This window comes from Musa acuminata, chromosome BXJ1-3 (assembly GCF_036884655.1).
Source record: "Musa acuminata AAA Group cultivar baxijiao chromosome BXJ1-3, Cavendish_Baxijiao_AAA, whole genome shotgun sequence".
NCBI classification, from domain to species: domain Eukaryota; kingdom Viridiplantae; phylum Streptophyta; class Magnoliopsida; order Zingiberales; family Musaceae; genus Musa; species Musa acuminata.
In genome coordinates, this window is record NC_088329.1 from 3,798,875 (window position 1) to 3,818,065 (window position 19,191).

The 19,191-nt window shown below is 42.1% G+C and overlaps 3 protein-coding genes across 3 annotated transcripts; all 3 read right to left on the reverse strand.

Annotated features, from left to right (window-relative positions):
* Positions 1-288: 288 nt before the first annotated feature.
* LOC135617432 (guanine nucleotide-binding protein subunit gamma 4-like) lies at positions 289-6,086 on the reverse strand. The gene is made up of 5 exons (XM_065117626.1): positions 5,145-6,086; positions 4,373-4,425; positions 3,542-3,586; positions 3,412-3,456; positions 289-1,556 (listed from the first exon to the last, which is right to left on the reverse strand). The coding sequence occupies exons 1-5, from the start codon at positions 5,301-5,303 to the stop codon at positions 416-418; spliced, it is 1,443 nt and encodes a 480-aa protein (XP_064973698.1). The 5' UTR covers positions 5,304-6,086; the 3' UTR covers positions 289-415.
* Positions 6,087-10,239: 4,153 nt separating this feature from the next.
* LOC135617434 (protein NRT1/ PTR FAMILY 6.4-like) lies at positions 10,240-12,824 on the reverse strand. The gene is made up of 5 exons (XM_065117631.1): positions 12,667-12,824; positions 12,467-12,587; positions 12,150-12,367; positions 11,496-12,043; positions 10,240-11,407 (listed from the first exon to the last, which is right to left on the reverse strand). Exons 1-5 carry the CDS (start codon positions 12,667-12,669, stop codon positions 10,522-10,524), a joined length of 1,776 nt encoding a protein of 591 aa, XP_064973703.1. The 5' UTR covers positions 12,670-12,824; the 3' UTR covers positions 10,240-10,521.
* Positions 12,825-16,272: 3,448 nt separating this feature from the next.
* Positions 16,273-18,839, reverse strand: LOC135636589 (NAC domain-containing protein 2-like). Its single transcript, XM_065148398.1, has 3 exons — positions 18,674-18,839; positions 17,321-17,595; positions 16,273-16,562 (listed from the first exon to the last, which is right to left on the reverse strand). The coding sequence occupies exons 1-3, from the start codon at positions 18,822-18,824 to the stop codon at positions 16,410-16,412; spliced, it is 579 nt and encodes a 192-aa protein (XP_065004470.1). The 5' UTR covers positions 18,825-18,839; the 3' UTR covers positions 16,273-16,409.
* Between the last annotated feature and the right edge of the window lie 352 nt (positions 18,840-19,191).

Genomic DNA, 19,191 nt, shown 5'->3' on the forward strand with positions numbered 1-19,191 from the left:
TGATTGCTGCGACGCCTGTGGTTTGGAGATCTTCACACTTGTTCTTCGAGTATTCGCTGCCCTATTCAACAGGGCTTCGATAGGAGCCTTTCGTGGCATTGGTTTCAGACAAAACCTTCTTCTTCATTGCAGTTGTTGTTCCACGGGTCAGTCTTCAGTGCTGCTCTTCTTACACATTGTTCTTATTCTTGATCTTGTTATGCGATGAAGACCACAATATGTCTGCAACAGATATAATGTGCGTCAAGAATTTTTGTGAAATCTCCTAAAGAAGACAATGATGATCAAGAATTTAACAGGCCCTGGCAAACAGATGGGCAGAATTCTATATATCAAACAACATGATTCAGGGATACAAGAGAATTAATATGGTATGTCAAGCCAGAACAAAGGAATACAAAATTATGGTCTGATCCTAACATAGACATCCAGTGGTACAGCAGGGTTTAGTACACTTAGGTAGGAGGCATACATCTGTACACCTTGTGCAGGACCAGACACAACCACAAGAATAGTCCGGGCAGGAGAGTTTTGGAAGCGCACAAGTTCTCGAGCTACGGCACCGATTTGAGAAACAGCATGGTCCGAAGCATGAAAGTCTCCGGCCACAGCACCGTGAGCAGTCGCAATGTGGTCTGGAGCATGTAGGATTCCAGCCACAGCACCATTTTTCAGCACAGCATGAACTGGGGCATGATGGCCGCCAGCCACCACAGAGTGGCTGAGTACAACATGAGTTGGAGCATGATGTCTTGCAGCCGCCGCAACATGGTTGATCGCAGTATGAACAGGAGCATGAAGGCCTCCAGCCACACCGCCATGGTCCGAAGCAGGAAGACCACCACCTACAGCAACGAGGCCTGCAGGAGGAAGCATTCAGGCAATGGCATTTCGGTTTGCAGCAAGATACATCTGAACAACTGCAGCAGGTTTTGCCGCAACTGCAAGGATTCTTTGTGCAGCTGCAGCATGTTCCAGCACAACTGCAAGGATTGGAGCAGCTGCAGCATGTTCGGCCACAAGTGCAAGGATCTTTTGAGCACCTGAAGCATGTTCCAGCACAACTGCAAGCATTGGAGCAGCTGCAGCATGTTTGACCACAAGTGCAAGGAATTTTTGAGCAGCTGCAGCATGTTCTCCTACAACTGCCAGGAATTTTCAAGCAGCTGCAGCATGTTCTACCGCAACTGCAAGGAACCTCCGAGCAGCTGCAGCATGTTCTGCTGCAAGTGCATGGAACTTTTGAGCAGCTGAAGCATGTTCCTTCACAACTGCAAGGAGTCTTCGAGCAGCTGCTGCATTTTCTGTCACGGCTGCAAGGAAATTTCAGGCAGCTACAGCATGTTCCTATGTTACAGCAGGAAAGCTTCGAGCAGCTGCAGCATGCTCTGCTGCAGATGCAAGGAACTTCTGCACAACTGCAGCACGGTCTGCCGGGAGAAGCCTCACAGCATTGAGAGCTGGGACATTCACATTGACAACAGGAACAGCTTCGTGGACAAGAGCAACACTCACTGAAGCAGCAAATCCATGAGAAATTGAAACACAACTTTGACCTGCACATGAACCAAACAAGTCCTTTTGGCATTTGTATAAACGCTTTTTTGCAAAATAAAGAAAACTTATTTTCTCATATTAATTTCTAATAACAACTAATGATCTTTGTTACATCATCTGTATACTAAATTGTCAACCTCTGAACCTGGTGAAAGGACTTCATATGGATATGACACTAACAACTCAGAAGATGGCAAAAATTTGGTGCTGTAATATCTGTTGCAGCTCTTCAAATATAGAGCATGATCATTAAGATATTTACGAACAAAATTAAGGTCCACATAATGAGAATATTGACTGGTGTGTAATTATGTGGATCTTAAATTCTTAATTACCAAAGCTTATAAATTATAAGCATCCAAGATTTTACGACAAGTTATCTGACTTTTGGAGCAATGTTCTGGTGACATCAAAAGAAAAATAAATCTGGCAGTCAACGTGCACCGACTAGATGACATGGGAGCACAAGAAAGAATCTAAAATGAATAAGATGCACTTATCATCCATATATTACTAGAGCAAGCATATATTCACTAGGTCAAATACAAACAGAATCGTAGATGTTCTGACCAATTTTTTCAAGTAGTTATTCTTTATGCTAGTCAACTATTAAATATTAATCATAGGAAAATATATTTTTGTAGCACTTCTTTAGCCAAAAACATTACATGAAGAGAATTAATCAACAGAAAAGCATCCAAGACTCACTCATGATTGCCATCGATTCATGGTTTTCAATTGCTAATTCATTTTCTTATTTAAATTTCTGATTTCTGACTTTTCTGTTCCTTTTAACCAATGCCTTGAAAATGATAAACCTGGTCATTTCAAATTACAAGTGCAAAAAAATTATTGAGTCCTTGTTGCTTTACTGTAGGAGTATCTTAAACAGATAACAACAATTGTCAACGAGGAGACACAATTTTCATGAAGGAAACAGTCAGGCTTTTGTTTATTCTGAAACAACAGTTTCCATTTATTCCAGGCACAAGCCGCAGAATTACACTAAATATACAGTAATTTTGATTCATATCGAGGTTAGAACCCCTCCGTAGTGGTTGTTAGAACATCAACTTTTATTATATAAATCTGAAGCTGTATATACACTTAAAGTTCAACTAAATGTAGATATTTTTTAACAACTTCAAGAATATAATCGAGATTTAGTCATTATCAAAATCCAATCTAAACCAAAGAAGCTAGTTAACCCCAAGGACCATGTTTTGCATCAATAAAGCATGTCAGAGTTGGACTTGGCATTTTTTTTATTTTTAAACATAACATACATATTATTTTAAACAGAAGAAATGTTGAGATAAATAAGCATATTAAGACAGGCACCGACACTTCAGTTTATTTCATTCAAAAGGGATATTTCATGGTTCGAAATAAAGGAACATCATTTTTCATTGCTTTTTATAATATCACCTTCTAGATAACTTAGCCATCAAACAAGACATAATGCCAAAGTATAATACTTAATGACGGCACAGTCGAAAAGACATTAAAAATAGCACCTATCAGTAATCTAAAGCAACCCAACATGTCAAATAATGTAGCTGCTATCTTCTGAGGAGATTGCTGGTTCATGTCCTTGCAAATAATTATGAAAGGAGCTAATAGATCAGCAACTACGTAATAAAGAACATTCATACCTCAAAACACAACAAGAGCCCAGGTGAATTTATAATACAAAGTTACATCACACTAGACCAAACTATTTTTCTCTTTTTGTTTTTGAATGTCAAGTTTCATTGTTCCACACTGCTTCAGAATTGGATATGTTTTTGCTTATATGATACTCAGGAAAGAAATGAATAAAACTGATAAAAGACAACAAAATTCAGAAAGTACCGTATCCATCTCCACAAGCAACACGATTTGTGCCTCCGCTTATTTCTGTTTGACAGAAGAAACATACAAAAGTTACATGTTTTTACACAAAACTTAGCATAAAACATGTGAAGAAGTTGAAGAATCATACATAGGGATCAAGGGATCAGGTTTCGTTCCCACAAAATCGTTGACCCTGCAAAATAGTCATGATTTATAAATGTTATCTGCATAAAATGCTATGCAATTTAACCATAATTGGAAGTTCCATAATTTCTGAAGGAAAAATCTATTTTTCATCTAAGTCAACAGCTTATCATCTTCAACACCTCAAATCTATATTGAATTAAGGCCTGGTGAAGCACTCAGCAATTTTTCAAGTTCAACAAAAAATTGAAGTGTCACAATTCTTTTATTTTATCCTTTTCTGGGGGGAAGATGGATCAATTATCACATTAATTTATTAAGCAGAAAGAAAAGAATAGATCAAGCTGCCACATGGGAACAAAAGAGGGAGCCCGTCTTGGATCCAGATCTCCAGAAAGAGCTACAGAGGAAAAGAAAACAGGTGCCACACCCCACTCACAAACAAAAAAACACTGACAATAATGTCTCACACCTTAATATCTAAAAGCTCTACAACAGATGAGACAAATTCAGTCGAGCCATTTAGCAAAAATTATGCTAAATATTTGTTTCCTAAATTGATGGTCACTACCATGAGAGTTACTAGATGCATTTTGTGGGAATTGCTAACATTGGTTCAAGTAACTTTTACTTGAGCAAGCACTAGAACTTCACAGATCAGAAAGAAAAAGAAAAATGAAATATATCATTGATTCTGGAAATGAAAAGAATGTTAAACTCCTCCCGTATAAATTCCCTGAGGTGTTTAGACACTTGTGGAGCCAACCTAGCATCTTTCGTTTTCTCGATTGCAAAGAAAGAAAGTCACAAAGTACTACTGATAAGTGAAGCATACTCTTTGCAGCATCTGGAAACAGGTTGAATTCCTTCAAGTGATTGCAACTCCTCCTGCTCGAAAATAGAATTTCAATGAGATATTTACACTTTGCAAAACAAAATTCATACTTGAATCAGAACAGAGAGTATCAGCACTTCGTGCCACAATATCAGAATATATTGCTGCTCACTCTCCACATAGTAAGTTTCTGGTTAAAAATCCGTTGATCTTCTAACCATTTTAATCGATTTTTAGTTTCACAGAAAAGAGAATCATAATATTAAACTCAAAGACAGCATCCATTTGTTTCATTGTCATGAAGGCAGAGATGCCAAGTTCCTTAAGAAGAACTAATGCAAGTCTACCTGGAAACAAAGTAGATCCAGTTCCAAAATGCTTTTTAGCCACAGCAACATCTTTTGGCATTAAAATCTTTCTGTTTTCCTTCCCTAAACTTCATGTTGTTACTGATATAGTCTTAACATCTTGATGTCTGTTCATTTGGACATGACTCTTTACTCTACTAGGTGACAAATCCCTTCTATGTTCAACTACTTGGCAAGGAAACACCTTTGACTCTCGAATCAAAACCTTAGCAACTCAACAACCTCTCTTACTTCAAATTGCAGCTAAAGATTACAAGATAATCCATCTAAATGTTGCTTTCAAGCACAGCCATCAGAAGCATTAGTAGGATAGCCATCATTTCACAGTCATTCCACTTCGCAGACTTCCATTAAAAGATGACATTTTTGCTCGAGAAAGAGTAGGAAGGATTTGGTGGGGTTACCTCGATGAAGCCAACCTCGCGGTTCAGGATCTGCAGCTCGAGCTGCAGCCTCCGGCGGCCGCAGAGGTCGGGGTACTTGGGCGGCGACTTGGGGCTGGGCGCCACCACCACCACCGGCGGCGCCAGCAGCGGCGGCGCGGTCGGCACGGTCTCCCCCATCGTCACTCGCGGACACACGAGAGCTCAAACGGATCTCCGGAGCCCTCACAAGGATTCAAAAGGAATGCGGAGTAAAGGGATCACGAGGGGAGGGGGAGGAGAGGAGACATGGACTGCGAGCGCCGCAGGTGGGGTATAAATGCGGTACGCGGCGGAGGAGGGGAATCCGAGAGGGGGTGACCCGTCCCTTAGCGTCACCGCGGCAGCACCCGATACGTGCTCCGTGGGCGTGGGCGTGGGCGTGGGCGTGGAAATAAGAGGAGGCAGCTGCTGCAGCAGCACCAGAGCAGGCATCTCTCTCTCTCTCTCTCTGCCTGCTAGCTATGAATATATCTACCAATGAATCTTCTCTCTACCTATCTTTCACCTACGCATCATCACACGCCTCGAGCGTTCTTATTGTCCGATCGCTGCTGCAGTGCCACTGACAACTCTAGTAACATCACCCATATCCTTTACCATCAGTATTCGACAACAGTCTCTCGTGTGCGTGCGTATGTGTGTGTGTGTGTGTGAGAGAGAGAGAGAGAGAGAGAGCGAGAGGTGAGAGTAAGAAGAGAAGGAAGCCGTCTCGGTAGCGAGCGAGAGAGAGAGAGAGAGAGATGGTATAAAAGCCTGCAAGTCTTAGTACTGAACCATGCCAAAGTCGCAGAGGTGCTGTTGGTCTCTGTCTCTCTCTTCACACAGATCGGTGGCGTTGCATTGTTGCAGAGGGGGCTATGCACAGGAAGGGGCGCGCCGTACTGCAGACCGCACGTGACGCCCACCGCCCTGTGGGTCGCACGGCGGACTCACCTTCGAGTCTTTTCCCTCCCTCCCTCCCTCCCTCCTTCCTTCAAACTCCAACCTCAACAATAATCCTCCTCCGGAATGCTTCCCTTTCTTCATTTACTTCTTTCAACGTAGTTATTCGATGTTTCAGACACAGATGAAGATTAGCAACCTCGCTTGCAAGAAGAATAAGAAAGGAAGCACACGAGCTTCCTTGAGATTTCAGGTTGGGGAATCAGGGGGTAAAGGATCATCTCTGACATGACTTTGACACTCCCTGCAAACAGGAAGCAAGGAGGCATGGTCCCTACTAGCATTCGTTCTCACACCATGTTGTGTGTTCCTCAAAGCACAAAAATCCACACACACATTTTTCTTCATTCATCGCTTCATATTTCTTTTTTCTTCTGTGACTTTTGGAGGACTCTAAGCCCCTCCCATGCAACAGGCGGCTCCCGTCCTGCGATCCTTGGCAGTGACACTCAAAGCGTCGCGATCAGCTCTAGTTTGCCTGCGGCAGAGTGGACGCAGCGTGGAGTAGCGACTAAATGGAATGGCCATTTATGGCCTGCTCTGCTTCGGCTCCTCTTTGTTGCGCCCGAGTTGGAGCATGGCAGCTTCGTTCTGGGCGCCCGCGGGCACGTCACTGTACACCCACCTTCGTTTGCACGACCCCAGCCCGCGTGGGTCCCCCCTTTTTCCTCCAATCGCGGTCGAGGTCGCCGCCACGCCAGCGCAGACTACCACGTCGCGCCGCCCCCGCGGACCCCGAGGAGAGGGGGGAAAAGTCGACGATGACGTATGATAAGGCGTGGGGGCGCGTGCACCGTACACGGGACCAACGCGCCGACTGTACGACACGTGCACCAACGCTCGTGGCCTGTCGGGGGTGGGATTGCGTCATTGGCCGCAGCCCGCGTGCCGTGACGCCCGTGTTATCGATCGATGATGGGTGCTCATCGTTAACGTACAATGTTTGTAGGCCAAATGACGAGGTTAAAGGGCTCATTACACAGAGGAGGACGAAGGATCAAGACCGCCCATCGAGCTTGATCAACGGTCCAGATGGAGCTAAAGGCTCACGAGCTCAAACTTTTAATTCATTATTAATATATAATTTGATCCTTAACTCGATTCCCAACAAAATATATCATTGGGATGTTTCATTTATTGGGAATATATGTTCTATCGAGATTTTGGGATGGATGAATTGACTATCTATCCTCTATAATGTTTCAATTATTTGAGATCCACGTGTCATCATGTGATTTGTGTGAAATTGCTAAAGTAATAAACATTTAACATAAATAAATAGAGACATTATTAGAATGTAATCATGACATCCCACTATCGACTATTTGAGATGCCAAATGGTTGTTAGATGTAATCGATCATGTTTCCCCACAAATAATTGTAAGTGATGATGGAATTTATTTTTTGTTTAAAGATAAGTGATGAAGAAATAATTTGATCCCAAAATATTATTATCCACCATCAAAACTTTTTTTTGTCAAAACATATTCTTATTTTGTGTTTGTTTATGACGTCATTTTAAGATTGTTTGATTTGAGATTGCATCGAATATTACGTAATCTATTTGAAGTTTAAGTTAACTTTCGAGTCGATTGTTTCGACTAATGTAGAGTCTGTAATAGACTAATATACTAAGAAATAATGTATTTGAGGGGTCTTTTTAATGATGACATTTTGGACTATTGCACTAAATCATGTTTTCATGTTAAAAATGATTCTTTAGCATTAGATGTAATCACACATAATCCAAAGAATATGATATAACTATGAATAAGATCATAATATTCATATTGATCACATCACGATGAGATATTATTATCGTATCCGATCATTTATAAATTATGAATGATATCATAACGTTTGAATGATTATAAGGTATTGATTACATGACGAGAAAAATGTATTGGTCATGTGACAATGAGGTGTCGATAATTTTTAATACGTAATTATTATACCCGGATATATTATCGTGGTAAATTAAGATAGATGTGGGTGGTCAAACATCTTAACCCGCCGTGGGTCCCACCTCTATGGTGCCGCCGATGGGCCCCATAATAAATCATGTGATGAGATTTTTGTTGTGTTCGTTAAATCTTGGCATCATTATGGATGTCGGTAATGATCGCAAAATGACAGTCCAACACAGACAGTGAGGAGCAGACTACGAGTGGCCAACGAAACCCATCTAATTATTCATTGTGTTGGCTGTTAATTATCCCATCCCATCGTCTCCAATAGCATAAGAGCCTAATCATGGCTGTGATGAGTTCACGAAGCAAACAGTCAGTCATGGCGGAAGCTTGCTTTCGAATGGCACTGAGTCGCTTCTCGATGGCCGCCGCCGTGATCGAGCATTGAACTCATGGATTGTTACTACACCATCAGAAAAGAAAAGGTTGTGTTGAATTCAAATTACGAGAGAGAAACACATTAATTAATTGTGTGATCCCCGAAACAATGGTCCCAATGCAAGACAGACAAACCAAAGCAGCAGAGACTTTGCCGATGAGTCGATCAATCAATCAGTGGGAGAGATGAGAGAGAGAGAGAGAGAGAGAGAGAGAGAGAGAGAGAGAGAGAGAGAGAGAGAGGCTTCTTTTAGCTGCTTTCGATGAATCCGTAGGGCAGAAAAAAGTTCGATGACGTTGACCAGTCAAATACCGAAGGCTCGAAAAATCGAAGACTTTCTTTTACTGAGGTTTCGTGATGTGTTCCAGTGGCTGTGAGCACACCCTCTTCTCGTCTCAGACGAGAGAAAGAGGTGGTGGTGGAAGAAGAAACATTGCCCTCCAAAGGACGCTTCCCCACACGCCGCAGAAGCATCCAATGCACATCTCGCAAACATTGGAATGACGCTGAAAGGTCTTCAACCATTTTGGATCCTTTCGCATGTTTTGTAGCTCAACAAGTCTTGCTTATCACAACACATCCACTTGATTGATTGATTCATATCTCTAAGTGAACATATATGTCAGTCTTATTATTATCTTTCATATGTTTACACCCCCCACAAAAAAAAAAAAACACTTTAACAATCAAAAAGGAAAAAAAAGAAGAAAAAAGATACATAACTCTCTAAATCAGTACAATGTTTGATTTTTTGTAATAGCTGAGAAAAACCTAAACGCAAAACAACATCAAACTCTTCTTATCACACAATATGTAATGAATGATAGAAGAGTAAGCAAAGTAAAGACAAAGAAAAGGCAATGTTGTGGTACATCTGACAAAAGATGGTTGTATGCTGCATTCATACTCCTTTTCTACTCTTTTTTTCTTCTTTCTTTTTACTTTCTCCTGCAAAGCTACTTTCCCAAATAATAATAGCATCATTTCGATTCTGAAAACACACTAATCATTTAGCTCAAAGAAAAAAAAGCCATTCATATGTCAATATTAGGAACACTAATCATTTAGCCAAGGGTTAATAGTCAAAGTGTACAATTCGAGAGTGAGTTTGCTCGATCGAGGTGTAGGTCTTGGGTCCTATTTCTAGCGTAAATATGATAAGGGACAATTTGGTCGGTCGGTCATTGGTACAGCCCATAGGCTAATAAGAAATTATCTGCTTTGAACGATGGGCGTACCCGCACGATTTTGTTTTTTTCCGGAGGATGTGAGCCTATGGGACGTACCAATGGACAATCGATCAAATTGTCCTTTATCAGATTGGCGTTAGAAGGAGGGCCTAAGGCCTGCACCTTGACCGAGCAAACACTCTCCCGAGTCATACACCTTGGCTCTCTTACGGGAGGGAGTACTGATAAAACGATTTAGTCCCACGTTGGTCGAGGAGTATAGGAACCAAGGACTCATAAATCTATCAGGTCTCCTTACCCTCATAGGTGTTTTTTAGAGTTCACATGCTCTAAAAAGGACAAAACTGTGTAAGTACGTCTAAAGTGAATAATTGATCGCGAGCCTAGGAGTCGTACCAATGGCCGACCGACCAAATTGTCCCTTAACAACTATCGAGACAGAGACCCTATCTAATGTATGGTAGAAGATAAAAACATAATGAAAAAAAACAATAATTTTCTACAAATGCTTTTTATTATGTTAAAACAAAATTAATATTATTAATTCCGATCAAGAATGATATAATATGTCTTAACGCCAAATGTCATGAATATTAAAGATATAAATGGGCCAAGTGTGACGGCACCCTTCTATTTCCCAAGTGGTAAACGGGTCACAGTTGGGCTTCCAAGATGGTCCAATGGGCCATCGTGGCATCAACAACCCTGTCTAAAACATACTGTTCTCTTACATTAATTTCCATTGAGGAACGAGTTCTTGGATTCTGAATCCTCTGCACGCCATTGCTCTTACATTGGAAATGCAGGGAATCGAAGCTTGGATAAGAGAGAGAGAAAAAAAAGGACTAAAGGAGGAAAAATCCTCGATCCTTCTCCTACACGTCCATTCCCTTTATCTGTTCATCGACGCCGTCGTCCTTCCAGCTCCCGAGCTCCTTGCCTTGCTTGCTCACGTCGTAGCTCTGCACCTTGTACTCATGGCGACTCGCGAACACCAAGAAAACCCCGAAGTTTATGGCACCCAGCACCGCGAGCATGGCGTAGAAGTAGTCCAACCTCCCCTTGTCCAAGTTGTTCTTGATCCAACCCCCTTCGGTGGCCTTGTCGACCAGAGACACAAGCATGCTGCTGAAGAAGAACCCCATGGACAGCGTTGACAGGAAGAGACCGGTGCTCATCGACTTCATCCTCTCGGGGGCTTCCCTGATGAAGAACTCGAGCTGACCCACGTAGGCGAAGGCCTCGCCGGCTCCCACCAAGAAGAACTGCGGGACGAGCCAGAACACGCTTATCTTGGTGTCGTCATGCACCGAGGAGTCTCTCCTCTTCTTCTCCACCGCCGCGGAGACGGCCATGGCGAGTATGGAGAGAGCGAGGCCGACGCCGGCCCGTTGCAGGCTTGTGATCCCCTGCACGTTGCGGGTGAAGCTGCGGGCGAGGGGGACGAGGAGCTTCTCGTTGAGGGACGTGAAGAGGAGGATGGAGATGAAGAGGAAGAACGAGAGGGAGCCGGAGGGGTAGACGAAGGAGCCGATGTGGCGGTTCATGTACGTGGCCTGCTCCACGGAGAAGGTGGTCATCTGGGAGTAGACGGTCCAGAAGAGAATGCAGGTGGACCAGATCGGGAGCAGCTTCAGGACCATCTTCACCTCTTCCACTTCCGTCACGGTGGCTGCCTCGCCGACGTCGCAGGCGCCGCCATTTCCACCTTCTTTGCTCGAGCTGGTGTTACACGCTTGAATGGCGGCTTTGTCGAGGCACCTGCGAAAGGGAATCCAAAGCGAGATCATGTTAAGATCGGATCGCCAATGAAAATATGCCATGTAATGTGCTTATCCAAGACGTTTACCTGAACCATTCGGTGTGCGCAACCTGGGCCTCGTGGTACTCGTTGAGCTCGCTGGGATCGGCCGGGTGAGGCAGCTTCCTCTTCTGCCACGCCGACAAGAACACCCTCCCTATCACCGTCAATGGGCTGCCCTGCGGCCGCCTGAACCGGTACCGTGGCGTGCCCACCAGCATCACCACCACCGCGACCACCATGGTGGCGGCAGATATGCCGTACCCCCACCCCCGGCCGACGTTGTCCTGGATGTACACCAGCACCGTGACCGCGAACAGCGAGCCGAGGCTGATGCAGAAGTAGAAGCGGTTGAAGAAGAAGATCATGGCCTTCTCTTCCCTGGGGTCGCGGTTGTCGAACTGGTCGGAGCCGAAGCCCGACACGTTGGCCTTGATGCCGCCTGCTCCCAGAGCGATCGTGTAGAGTGAGACGAAGAGCATAGCGAGCTGGTCGCCGCTGGCCGCGACGCACTCGTGGTGGGCCACCCGCACGCTGTCGCAGGCGGATGGCCTCATGCTGCTAAGCGATGTGGCCATCGTCAACAAGCTCACGCCCTGATGTCACAAGCAACAGTATAAATGTCAACATCATATCATCACACTGTTCGCGGTAAGCGCGGCATGAAGAGTATCAATGGGAGTGGTTCTTAGATGGTCATACCGCAGCAGTGATGGTGGCGAAGATGGCGACGGTCATGTAACGACCGAGCTTAGCATCGGCTAAGAAGCCTCCGAGCAATGCTAGAAGATTAAGAGCGCCCATGAAGTTTGTGACGACATTAGCTGAACTCGAGGTGGACAGATGCAGATCTCCCACCAGGTAAGTGACCAAGTTCATCGAGATGCCCATCACGCAGACTCTCTCCGCCAGCTCCGTCCCTGAAACAGTGCACGTAGCCCTCAGTCCTGTCTCACACATACCGGTCCTGTTGCACGTATAGGCAACAGCGAGCTCCAAGTGGACAAGTAGTTAATCACCTAAGATGAGACCAGCACCGAGCCATCCCCCTGTCTTGGATTTGTCGACAGGATTGCCATTGTAATCGACAACCGGACCATTGTCGACGCCTTCGTCATCAGTGTGCACGACGGCAGACACCTACAAACAAGGTGGAGGGTGGTGAGTAAGAACACATACAGATGATCAGAAAGCATAGTAGGCTAATGCTGTTCGATACCATTTTGCAGCTCCCGTAAGACAGGAAGGGAAGGAGGGGGAGAGAGATAAGGAGGGAAGGGCTGAAGTGAGAGGTGCGTCGATGATGGCGTGAGGTTATAAAGGCCGGAGTGATATGAGGTGGGGGAAGGACGACTGCTTATTGCCACATTTTCTGCTAGGACCAACATGTGGCCGAGTGGCGAGAAGCCATGGCATGCATGCTTTTTGGAGTGTTTGGATTCGAGACGGAGGGTGAGAATGGTTAATGGAGGAAGGCTGGTCCAATACTCCACTGGATGGGCGGTGAGGTGAGGGATGACAGCAACACCGCCGCGGGTCCACGGAAAGGACGGTGCTCCACGCGTCTCATATCGCCCACACACAAAAGATATGTCCGGGCCGGTGGATTCGCTCCAATGATTGGCGGAAAGGCTGCTCCTTCAGGCATGCCATGCTCAGTTGTCATCCGTCGTTGCATCTCGTCAGGTGCTGGAGATGAGTGCAGCTCTGATGAAGCCCTAGTTCTCCGTTAGTTCATACATAGATGAAACCAATTAGAGGATAGGAACATGAACCGGTGACCTGCTTAATCCAGCTAAGAAAGTTGGAATGGGTGCATCTTTACAGGCTCGAATTATGACTGGAATCAATCGATGCGTCCTTGTCGTCTTTGTCTGCCATTAATCTAACGCAAGGCTCTGCAACATTCTTTTAGGCTGGCAGCGGGGTGAAAGGCTCAGATTTTTGCGTAGAGATGGAGATTAAGATTTGGAGATATTTGAAGGTGTCGGGTAAGATTAGTTTCAGCTCTCTCCTAACTTACTTTGGAGTCAGCAAAGCCAAACTCTGCCTGCTCTTTAAGAAGACAAAGGTGCACCGAACTGCTGTTGTCTGCCATACACGAACGGCTGGTTCCTAATCATTCATGGCTTCATGTCATGGCTGCCACTAATGCCTTGTTCCTCACTGTGATTGGCTTTCCTATGGCAATGAGTTTGAACTCGCATGGAAGACAGATGCTGCATGCTGCGTTACACAGTAGGGTTGGGATCCTCTGCTCCCAAGTTCCGAAAGGTTGCGTGTAGCTGCATCTCCCACGTAGCACAAGTGTTATATATTGCAGTTCATAAATATATGTGGATGGACTCAAAAAAAGGTAGCCGAATCGGTGATCAAACACAAATTGTCATGTAAAACGCTGTAAGATTCTCTATATAGCTGATGTTCTTATTGGAGTCTTGAAATAAATACCATCTGATTTCATGTTATTGCTTTACTCTGATGTCACAGGTGAAGTTTCTCGTGGTGTATTGATAAGACCCTAAAATCTTATCGTAGGCTCTGATACCAAATGGTAAGATCCTAAAATCTTATCGTAGGCTCTGATACCAAATGGTAAGACCCTAAAGTCTTATCTTCGCTCAGATACCAAATGATAAGACCCTAAAATCTTATCGTAAAAAAAAAGAAGAGAAAGAGGAGAAATGGGGATGATAATGATCGCTTCGAGGGGATCGGCCTCCTCGATCGCTTCGAGGGGATCGACCTCCTATGATTTGTCAAAAGAACAGAATAATATTTTTCATAGATTACTGAAAAGAAACAATTATATCCATATTTATAGAGTTTTATCCAGAGTCCATCTACTTGATGGACTTTAATAATAAATAAATATTAAATAAATCTCTACTTGATTCTAATTGAATCAAATCGATTCAATAAACAACTGGACTAAATAGACTCAATAAATATTATTCAAAAGCTTAGAAAAAAGGTTGTATATGGAATGAGAATTTGGTTCACGGAAGCCAAATGACTCGAACCTGAAGTTGGTCTGAGGTAGCCAAATATGATCGATTTGCTCTTATGGTCGCAGTGAGTTCTATCGTGTTGAACCTGTACAACTGCATTCATTATAACCAGCGGCATGGAGTCTGCTGACTTCCATGCTTCACTGGGAATGATGTTTTCAGTCCCCATTGTGGTGGCACAGTTTTGAGCCACTTATGATTTCTCTTGCTATGAGGAAAATACAGATTCCAAAACGATTTGGGTAAGTTATATAAAAGAAAACCTAATACTAATGTTTTACTTGATGGCGGGCGCCACAATGTCTGCTTTTCACCATGTGCTCTTTTTATTTAAAATCATAAAAATATATTTTAAATTAGATATATCTTTTTTATTGACTCAATCGATCTGATTTGACTGATTGTACATTCTTATATTATCATTAAGATTTTTACCGTTGAAGCTATGTATCACTTTTGACGGTAGCACTGAGTTGACTGAATATCTAAGAGGCTATGTATCACTTTTGATGGTAATATAAATCTCATTTTTTCTATATATGGATAAAAAGTCTAGTACAAATTAATTTTGATTGTCAGTCTTACTAATTTGTTAATAGATAGGGCTATGCAAGCACGTGGATATTTTTATGGTATCGCATCATCTCGTTTTTGAAAATTGGGGTCGGGTGAGTATCAACAATTGAAATATTATCAACTTTAGGTTGCAATTGATAACTAAGAATAAGGTAATTTTTTATATATCAAAAGAGAGTTTATTTAGATATATGGATATGTGGACGGTGATGTCATATCCTGATGTTGACCATGATTATCGAGGCTCAATAAGAAAGCAAGGCAATCTCTTGCCCCAATAATGACATTGGCAGTTATCAATGGTGTAATGTTCTTTTTTTTTTTTTTTTTTTTTTTAATGATATATATGATTTATTTGTTTATTATTTTAATGATAATTTATTTAGTATAAGAAATTATTAAAATAACTTCTCATTAAAATAATAAAAAAATATGTATATCATAAATAATTTAAAAATAAAGAATATTACACTCTCCCCCCTAAAAATTAAATAAATTATTATTAAAATAATTAAACAAAAAATTATCATTATCATAAATAATTCAAAAATAAAAGATATTACGTACACTCATTGAGATGGCAACGACGATCTCTTGCCTCATCGACAAAGGATACTATACGACCATCAAGATCCAATGGGAAAGCGTTGACATTTACGACAATTATGATCAATGACAAGAAAGTTAGTAATATCGAATGAAGTTTAACAATATAATTTGGAAGAAAACAAGGGCTAATCTAAGTCTAAATTGAACAAATTAAATAATTAATTTATTTTAAAATGATTTGGTTTGATTCATATCAAACAAATTGGTTCAACCCCAAAAACCCAAAGTCAAACAAGGTCAACAGATATTGTCTATCATTATTTGATTTTATAGAAGAGATTTTGATTCAATTAGAAAAAAAAAAAGCCCTTTGAGAGTGCCATTTGATAAAACCTCATTTGTATGATATTTTTTTTTCGATAAATTGCCCAAACAACTTTTGCTCGAGTGTAACACTCGATAAAATTCCTCAAGTTGTTCTACAAAATTGCCAAGTTTTCAAATCTGCAGCTACCAAAAAGTTCTGGCATACCTACCAATCTTGGCAAAAACAACGATGGAGAGGCCACAGTAAACTAAAGGAGAAATTCCAGTCATATCTTCTTTTACTCTGTCAAAACCTAACACTTGGCTCATGCTAATGTCAGAATTCTTTGATTTAAAGAATGACACTAGTAACCAGCTGGAGATCAATTGTCACCAAGTCCAGGAACCCTTGTGAGGAAAACAAGATGTAAGCGGAAGCTGGCTAAACAACTAAGAGCAAGCAGTTCAGTGCCGCAACCTGGGCTGGGGCAACTGGGTAATTGTATTCTTCGGTCACATCTCATTTCCTCACTCCGCTGCTGTCCACTTCGGTATTCTCATTATCATCATCGTCTTCTTCTTCTTCAGCATCTTGGCGACAGGCCGAGTCTACGGTGCACTCACTTATTGGTTCATTCTCCAGATATACTCTACAGGCGACATAGTTGTTCCTCTACAAAAACATCAAGTATGGTCAGCCAACAGAGGACACTTGATTGTTCACTTTTTGTGACGTAAGAAAATGAAAAATAGCTGCTTGTCTTTTAAATGTTATTATAATTGTCTACCGGAACAAGTCTACTGAAGGCATAATTCCACAAAAGTGATGGCCAGATTTCGGGGCAATGAGAAAGTCAAGCATATGAAGAGACAAAAGCAACTGAACCAGGAAGAGCAAGAAATTGTGGCAGAAAACAGCAGTCTCAATCTCACTCCCAATTTGATTCCATAGTAACATTCTATTAGCCAAATATATAGATGAAAATTGAAAGATGATTAAAGAGTGATCTTCCGTTGCTAAGTATCGAGAGAGTTGGATGATAATATTGGATTTGACTCAAAGCTTCATGGTTTAAACTTTTTGGTTGAATTGGTATCCAATCTCATCGATGTTAGTCATGACTAATTGACTTGGATTGCCCTAAGTAAAACTTCAACAATTTCATTGTTAGTAACTTGATTCAGAGTTCACAGCAATTGTTAATCATAGTAAATGAGCATAATGAGCAAAAAGCAATACATAACAAGTAGAAGATTTGAAGTAAATGTTTTCCTAAAATCTTGCATGAAGAGCTCAGAATCATGAGATTCTATCCAGTGGGTTGTGATTAATATAAAAGCAAGAAACTTGCACATCAATGGTAGATGCTATAATCATCAACTATGAAGCATCGGTAAGAACAATAATTCACTTTAGAGATGCGATCCAACCTCAGGGTTGTCGTCGTTCCTCAGCAGATGCCTCTCCTGGTTGAGACGGTATTCCGCCATCTCCCAACGGGTGATCGCCCCAGGATCGTCCTCTGTTCCTTCGACGAACACAAAAGACCTCTTGAATCCAATTATGCCGCCCAAGAACACGGCATTGATAGTCTCCACTTCGCCCACTTCCTTCCAGAACCCATTTGGTGTGCGTCGGCTCTTCTCGCTGAGGTCCCTTCGCACAAAGAAGTAATCCCACTTCCCATCAGAACTACGAGTATTTACTGCATGCAAGACCACCAAAGTGAATGAGATGTTTGGGTTCAAGAACACAAGGCTACATATACCAACATACTGAGCGGGAACAAACAAATCATTACCATCCATTTTATTGCAACTACTGAAATATTTGGATTCAAGAACAGACTGCATATACCACCAAACTAAATGAGAATTGCATTTACCATCTGTTTGCTGTGAAGTTTGGAGTCAAGAACAAATGCAAAGCTACATATGCCGTCAAACTCAACCAGAATCATCACATAGTTTTCATCCATTTTAATGGTAACTACTGAGAAATATGGATTCATGAACAGATGTAATGCCAAACTTAAACGAGAATCATCATCGTAACTACTGAGAGGTTTGGATTCAAGAACTGATGTCAAGCTTCATAAACCGCCAAACGAGATGAGAATCATCAGATACGTACCATACATCTCAATGAAACTACAAAGAAATTTCGATTCAAGAACAGATGTAATGCTACAGTTACCGTCAATCTAAACAAGAATTCCGATCATTAGCATCCATTCCAGCGAAACTACGGAGAAATTTGGGTTCAAAAACAGATGTAGTGCTACATTCACCCCCAAACAAAACGAGATGAGAATCATCAGATCCGTACCATCCATCTCAAGGAAACTACCAAGAAGTTTCGATTCAAGAACAGATGTAATGCTACAGTTACCGTCAATCTAAACAAGAATCGTCCGACCATTAGCATCCGTTCCAGCGAAACTACTGAGAAATTTGGGCTCAAGAGCAGATGTAGTGCTACATTCGCCACCAAACAAAACGAGAATAACCAGATCAGTGCCGTCCATTTTGAGGTTACCACCGAGAAGTTTGGATTCAAAAACGTGTAATGCTACATTTACCGTTAATCTGAACAAGAATCGTCGGATCATTACCATTTATTTCAGCGAAACCACCGAGAAATTTGGGGGTTCTAGAACAGATTTCTTGGAGCCGCTTCGTCTTCCAGAAAGAAAAGTTGGATTCAAGAACCAATATAAAGCCACAGATCAAGCTGAGGCAGTAACGAAAAAAAGGGAGACGAAGATGGCGACGAGACTTAACTGGTGAGCCTGTCAGGGTCGACGTGGTAGATGTCCGTCTCCTTCACGGCCGCCTTATCGGGAATGCGTCGTCCGAGCACCTTGGGCGCGAGGTAGTACCACAACAGGTCTTGGTCGCTCGGGTTGAAGACGAACCCTGCCGGCACCGGCATGTTGTTGGGATGCAAAGCCTCACTTCTCCCGCACTCCGATACACTTCTTATATAGTAGCCAAGCGACGGAGCCTTCCCAGCTGCGACTCCATCTCATTTTGATATGATTGTTTGCATTATATTATATATATATATATATATATATATATATATATATATATATATATATATATATATATATATATATATATATATATATATAGTTTAGAACGATGATAATTCATGGAAGATAAAATAGTTAGTAATTTAAAAAATATATTTAATACAATTTTAAACCCTTAATTAATATATATTATTATAATATTTCTAATCAACAAGGTATTACAATTCATTATCAATTCAACCCAATTAAGGATTGAGTGATATT

Coding starts and splice junctions, on each gene's coding strand:
- LOC135617432 (XM_065117626.1), bottom strand. CDS start 5,303: ATGGGGGAGACCGTGCCGACCGCGCCGCCGCTGCTGGCGCCGCCGGTG. Junction 4,426..5,144: donor GCGAGGTTGGCTTCATCGAG/GTAACCCCACCA, acceptor ATTTTCGAGCAG/GAGGAGTTGCAATCACTTGA. Junction 3,587..4,372: donor GTTTCCAGATGCTGCAAAGA/GTATGCTTCACT, acceptor ACTATTTTGCAG/GGTCAACGATTTTGTGGGAA.
- LOC135636589 (XM_065148398.1), bottom strand. CDS start 18,824: ATGCCGGTGCCGGCAGGGTTCGTCTTCAACCCGAGCGACCAAGACCTG. Junction 17,596..18,673: donor CGACCCTGACAGGCTCACCA/GTTAAGTCTCGT, acceptor TCTTGCATGCAG/TAAATACTCGTAGTTCTGAT. Junction 16,563..17,320: donor GGAACGACGACAACCCTGAG/GTTGGATCGCAT, acceptor ATGTTTTTGTAG/AGGAACAACTATGTCGCCTG.
- LOC135617434 (XM_065117631.1), bottom strand. Junction 12,368..12,466: donor CGGTGCTGGTCTCATCTTAG/GTGATTAACTAC, acceptor GCACTGTTTCAG/GGACGGAGCTGGCGGAGAGA. Junction 12,044..12,149: donor TCGCCACCATCACTGCTGCG/GTATGACCATCT, acceptor TTGTGACATCAG/GGCGTGAGCTTGTTGACGAT.